This window comes from Amblyomma americanum, chromosome 1 (assembly GCF_052857255.1).
Source record: "Amblyomma americanum isolate KBUSLIRL-KWMA chromosome 1, ASM5285725v1, whole genome shotgun sequence".
NCBI classification, from domain to species: Eukaryota; Metazoa; Arthropoda; class Arachnida; order Ixodida; family Ixodidae; genus Amblyomma; species Amblyomma americanum.
Genome location: NC_135497.1, coordinates 410492366 through 410498757, shown reverse-complemented (window position 1 = coordinate 410498757; position 6392 = coordinate 410492366). Strand labels below are relative to the sequence as shown.

Below are 6392 nucleotides of genomic sequence, written 5' to 3'. Positions count from 1 at the left end.
CGGGAAGCTGTCACCTGAAGCAGAAACAACTGCGTGGTTTTTTGGGGTAATTTTTAAATGGTTCACAATAATGACTGCTCGCCATCCCTCTGTCGCTCTCAGTTTGAAGAATGAGAGTAAATATGAGGAAGCCATTGCACATCTCAAACTCACAATGGAAGTCATCGAAGGCTTGGGAATAGGAGTAAGAAAAGTGTGGAAGCCAAGCCAGGCAGGGGTGCTCATGTCAACAACAGTAGTCCTGCAGCTGCACATCTTTCTGCTGAAAGAACGTCGGTACAGTTTTGTTTTGACTGGGAGGATGGTCCAAGATTGTTTGTAAAACCTTTTTTCGGTCATCAGAATGATTTCACCTGTGCCGAGCTCATACGACCTAAAAAATGCACTCAAGATTGTAACTGTCAGCCAGTTCCTCAAAGTTCCGAAAATTTCAGGCTACGACATCGATGACAGCACTTACCTGGTTGATTTTTTTTCGGCCGTAATCAAAGAAGTTCAGCACGAAGCTGAAGTGCACGAAGGACTTTCAGCATGTGATGAAATTGAAGCGATAGAGTCATTGACAAGAGCTGAAATCGACATCGTCGCTCACCTGGCCGGGTTCTTGGTAAGGCCCCTTGCGCTTTCCGCAAGGTCCTGCGCCCCGTGCACACGAATGCTTCTTTCTGAAGAGGTACGAGAGGAGTACACCCTAGTGCAGTTGAAAGAATATAATGCTGGAGCCCGTAACCTAGTATATGTGAGCGAGCAAGTTCTTGACTTTGTTTCTTCGTGCGAAAGTCTCTTTAAAAACCTATCGGTACAAAAAGACATCTGTCGTTTGAAGAGTCCAATGAAGACCATTAAATGCCTTATCGAATAAACCGTTCCCATTCCGGCGGTTGATTGCGCGGAACACCCAAATCTTATGAACAGACTGTTAGAGCGGTTTGTGACGATGCGCCTGCGCATTTACTTGCGTTGGCTAAGCCAGCCAGAAGAATCGGATGATGGGTACGGCAGCAAAACTGTCGCTGGCACAAACCTTGAATAAACTGTTTAAGAGATGTCTCCTCCTAGGCATGCAGCCAGAGGCAGCTTCAAGCGGTTGATGATTATTTTTAAATAAAGTGCTGTGTACATCATCGTGTGGCAGGAGTCAAAGTTTGGTCTACTCATCACGGATAATCTTTTTCTGCTGTGTCTATTTTACTGTCTACAATAGACGACTGCGATGCAAAATATTTTTGATATGCGCGGCTGACTAAAACGTCAACTAGTTGTTCATCTGCATCAACAGACGCAGTTAAAGCCTTTTGCATGTCATGCACCTTATAAACTCCGTCATGTTCTGGCAGTACAAAAGGCATTGCTCTATAAAACAGTCACTTCAGCCTTATCCAGATGGAAATGAGATGATGATCATAGTCGAGCGCGTAAAGTCGCTGGAACTCGTTTAAGTGAGCGAGTTCCAGTGTCTTTAAGAGCGCGCTCCCGCCGCGACATCTGGAGCAGTACGGGCGAGGCTGGAGAATGTGGTGTCGAGTAAACGCACTGGAGGGCACGAGCGTCGGCATATTCACCGAGGCTGCGGTGGCCTCGGTCCGCAGCTCTAACATTCCCAAAATCGGCGCTGATGCGGCGCGCTGCCTGTAAAGCTCTTTAAAAGGCCTGGAACGAGTCAGTGCTCTTGGTACACCCGTTAGTTCTGAAGCCAGCTCTTCATACTTGAGTCCCTTAAACTTGGTATACCTGACGGCCCCACTTCCCACTTATGCCATGCACGCACACGCATAACGACGCACATCCTCGTGCTTGCGTTGGAAAAGCGACGAGGTGCGGAAATGAAAATAGGTTTTTGGGGAAATGGCGCAGTATCTGTCTCGCATATCGGCGGACACCTGAACCGCGCCGTAAGGGAAGGGATAAAGGAGGGACTGAGAGATGACAGGAAGAAAGAGGTGCCGTAGTAGAGGGCTCCGGAATAATTTCGACCACCTGGGCCCGGATTACGCAACTCGCTCTTAAAGTTGTAGAGCGTGACGTCAAAATGACGACAGCATGACGACAAGGCGAGACGTCAACGCGTGACGAAACGCGGAATCAAGCAATGGCTAGTAGGGTGCCACACCGGAAGCGTTTATTTGCACAAGAGGCCTATTTGCACGGCAAGGGGCCATATGCTAACTTTTTTATAGGAACACTCAGTGAATAAAATAATTATTGGTTTATTCTTTCATAAAAGTGTAATTCACTTTCACTGACATGAAGCAAAACAAGAACATTCACTTTTGCAAATAAGTGCTTTCGTGGGTAACTTTTATTGCCATGAGGGCGCGCTGCAGATGTAAACAGTGAACATGGCGGCCTTCAAGAAAACAGCTGATCCCACGGCTAGTTCCTGCTTTTTTACGCGTCGTCTGAAATCAAGGTTCCATTTGGTTGTCCTAAGTGCGCGGATAACACTTATCCAAGCCAGTGAAGGCCACGGGCCTCCAGAAAGGAACCTGCAAGAAACGTCGGGCCCAAAAATCGACGAAGACAACTTGAGGCAAGCCTGTGCTATTGGTTTAAAGATGCCATATGCCAAGTATATTATGTTCTGGGTTCTGTTTCTTTTGCTTTAGGAAATACAAGACGTCCACGAAGCACGGTTTGTTGGATAATATCAATTTTCTTGGCCTCATAAACGTCTGGCACAAATGATTCAGTTGGGAAGGAGCAAGAACCAAGCAAGGCGGTTGGGCGCACACTAACAACCTTGCTTGTTTTCGTTCGTTCTTGGCTGTGCTATAAGTTGCTGCAGCGCAGCACACGCATTTGTTCCTGTAAAAACATATTAGCCGGAACCCAAAGCAAATGTTTTTCCCTGTTATTCCCTGCTTTCGAAAAGCGGAACAGAAACTATTACCTGTTTGTTTCCCCCGCTGTGTTCGCTGCTGCAATTCTCTGCGCGGGAACTCGTGTCGAAATGACGCGAACACGAAGAATGTCGAGCGAGCAAGAGATAATTATAATAGAGTTTATGGAGAGCCATCCGCTCTTGGCTCGGGCTTCTGCTAACCTAACAAACTCATACACAGCTGTTGAAAAGCGCGAGCTGTGGAACCAGCACGCGTCGATTCTATATACAACGAAGGGTCGGCCGTTTAAAAACATGATGCCTGTGCTTTGCGCCTTACAAACACTGTTTATTCCATCTGTGATTTATTTTAGTCTCGGCGGAGGTGCAGGAATGCATAAGCTAGTGGTTGAGCCTCATTGATTGCTTCTCTTTTGCTAGTGCTCTTTTCGTTTCATGGTTTCCCAGTACCAACCAGCAGAACCTTTTGCCCTGTTACTGCAGAGGAGATGAACGGGGACCCTCAGCAAGTTGCCGACAAGAGACAGTGAGTTGGCTTGCCATTATTCAAGCTCCACACTACCCATTTGTGGCAGCTGCTTGAAAGTAATAGCGCTATCCTTGCTGGCAGCGTTTGCAGCAGTAGTCGAATAACAGCAGTTATTTTGCACTATTCACAAAAATGTCTCCCTCTGGCTTTGCCACGCTGTGCAGAATGTTTATTCCTCTTGCAGTGAGGCTGCGATATCTCCTAGTAGTCTTGCAAATGTGCACATGAAATATGCTACAACAATGCTGCCAGAGAATGCTGTCCTATATATTTATGTCAAGTCCTCTAACACATTGCACAAAATGCTTTGCTTATTCCAGAACATGACGCATTGCGTGATGAGCACATTTTCTTTCCCTAAAGCTACACTGGCGCCCTCGCCGCAGCCCTCACCTCAGCCCTCACAACAGCTCACACCGGAGCCCCTTCTGCAGCCTTCACCGCGTACCACGCCTAGCCTTTTTGGGGAGCGACGGCGAGACGATGAGGCCAATGAGGTCCTGCGCCAGACGCTGTATGAACAGCGTCGTTTGGCAGACCTTACTCAGGCCCGGAACCGCCAGGACGCTGCCTTTCAGCAGAGCATGCTGGAGGTGTGTACTCACTGCGCACGCTGCACTTTGCAGAGTCGAAACTGTAGCCTTAAGCATAAATATCAGTGCTCTCTTTTGAGCACCTCTAATTTTGTTTTGACGCCTCTTGTGGGATGTGGTTAGGACAGCTGAGTTCTTGAAACTGACACGAGTCTTCTACAACCATACTTTGTCCAAAATATCTTTGCACCTGATATTTTACATAAAACTTAAGCGAGATCTCAATATTGGTGGTCACTAATTTGTAATTGGAGGTGTTTTCCATGCAGCCCATACGGGAGGTTGCAGATGCTGTGCAGGCTTCAATGGGCAGCAAGAGCTGCTCATCCGGAACGTGAACCTACTGACGCTGATCTTACGAAAGCAGCTTGAGCCACATGCACCGCAGTGAATTGTTCATTTTTATTTGCATTATTTGCGTGTTTGTATATTTAAGAAAGAACAGCTTCATATGTTTATGTTTATTCAAGAACATTATTTACTTCTCTGCCAGCTGCAGACTCATTGACCTATTTTTAGTTTCCATTCTAAAATTTCCGTGTTGTGTGTTTACTTTTATTCACATTGTTTGCTTCTCTGCCAGTTGCAGAGACTTACCATTTTTAGTTTGTGTTCTTTAAGTGCTTTTATTTTTTTATTTACAATATTTGCTTCTCTGTCAGGTTTCTGTTTTTGTATTTGTTCAAGATCACCTCTGCCATGTGCTATAGCATCATTTTTTATTTCTTGCAAGCTCTGCACGCCCAGACGCTTCACACACCTTATTTTCTTCCATTTATGTATTTTATGCCCTGCCAGGCGTGGAAGCCTCATATACTGTTTTTATTTTCCATTTCTTTCAATTATTTACCTGCAGCTGTGGCAACTGCACAAGGTGCAATTTCTAGTGCTTGTTTTTTTTCATTTCCAAGTGCAATATGTGGGGCAAAGTGTTCTGAAGTGACTGTAGTTATGAGGGGCGTCATAATATTCGGATCCTGGATAGATTTTGAACACTTCGATTTTGTGCCTGTTAAGTTTGTTCGCATGTTCCTGAATCGCTTTTTTTTCGCATTACTTTTCCTGCTTTTCCGTACAGTGTCCATTGTGTGCATTGTAACATGTTCTATCCTCAATAGACCCGAGGAAAAATGAGGCTTGCCAGCATTCGTCCAAAGTCACTTCTGAACTGGTGTTGAATGCAGGCAAACATTTTTTTTTAATTTTAAAGGTATGATGCAACAATGTTAATGCCTCGTGTTTGTGGGTCCCTTTACAACTTCAAACGCAGCCATGTTGGCATCATCGCCTGTGATACTTGTGTGTCTTGTACACGTAACTTGGTTTTTTAGTCCAGTAAAATATACGATGAGAAATGTCTTCTGCAGCACTTGCTGTGCATTCCACCAGTTATGTAATGTGTTTCAGCAAAGTGCAAACCTGGGCTACAACGTGCCTACAAGTATGCACAGCATGCCAAGCCTGTAATTACTAGCATTAACACTTGCAAAGAAAACATAGGACGAGCGCTCATCTTGTGTTGCCTCTGCTTTCCAGCTATGTGTTTCGCAGTGTTCGCCCTTAAAAACGTACAGCCAATTCGCCCGTTTGGCCACAGTGTAAGAAACAACTTTTTTGTGCAATCTCTACGCAGCACTCGACAAGAGAGAGAGAGAGAAATAACATTTATTAGCACCCGTCAAAAGGATGATGGGTATCCGAGGCGCCGCTCGGTCCCAGCCATGTCCTCCCCCTCAGCCGTCGACCGGGATCTCTTGGATCTCAGCAGCGGCAAGGGCGAGACGGATGACTTCACGTTGTTTAGTTTCGTCCTCGTTGTGAAGCAGTGCCTCCCAGGACTCATCTGTTCGGTCAAGTTGTCCAAAGCTCGGACATGTCCATACCATATGGATCATGTCCGCTATGCCGTCGCAACGTTTGCACCTGGGGCTGAAAATCTCAGGGTGCCACTTGCTATAAAGCTGAGGGTTAGGGAATACTCCGGTTTGGAGCTTGCGCCACGCAACCTCTTCGTTTTTGGTTAGCTGATTACTTGCTTTTGGAAGTACCGCTCGGCCTAATTTGTAATGGTTTAGGATTTCCTGATACGTGTTAAGGTCGTCTTCGAACTGTAGGAGCTCCTCATCGCGCGAGGGGGAAGGGGTTGTGCACAAGACGCCACTGGGATCCCGGAAAGTAGCTAATCCTCGGGCCAGTGCGTGCGCTTTCTCGTTTCCCCTCAACCCTTGGTGCGCGGGTGTCCAGATGAGCGCTACCAGTTCTGCCGGTGGTGGACTGCCGGCCAACACTCGTGCTGCTGTAGCTGAAATGCAGCCCGCGTCAAAGTTTCTAATTGCTGATTTTGAGTCACTCACGATAATTTTAACCTGTTGTTGAGTTAGAGCCAGCGCAATGGCCAACTCTTCCGCCTCCGTTACTGTCGAGTGTC

General features: G+C 46.5%; 1 protein-coding gene across 1 annotated transcript in view; it reads left to right on the top strand.

Moving 5' to 3' along the window:
- Positions 1-5598, top strand: part of LOC144124355 (uncharacterized) — a 6296-nt gene extending 698 nt beyond the window's left edge. The window contains exons 2-3 of the mRNA XM_077656988.1: positions 3692-3964; positions 4234-5598. Coding sequence (XP_077513114.1) covers positions 3692-3964; positions 4234-4302 — 342 coding nt within the window. The 3' untranslated portion in view covers positions 4303-5598. The remainder of the gene's footprint in view (positions 1-3691; positions 3965-4233) is intronic.
- The last annotated feature ends 794 nt before the right edge of the window (positions 5599-6392 follow it).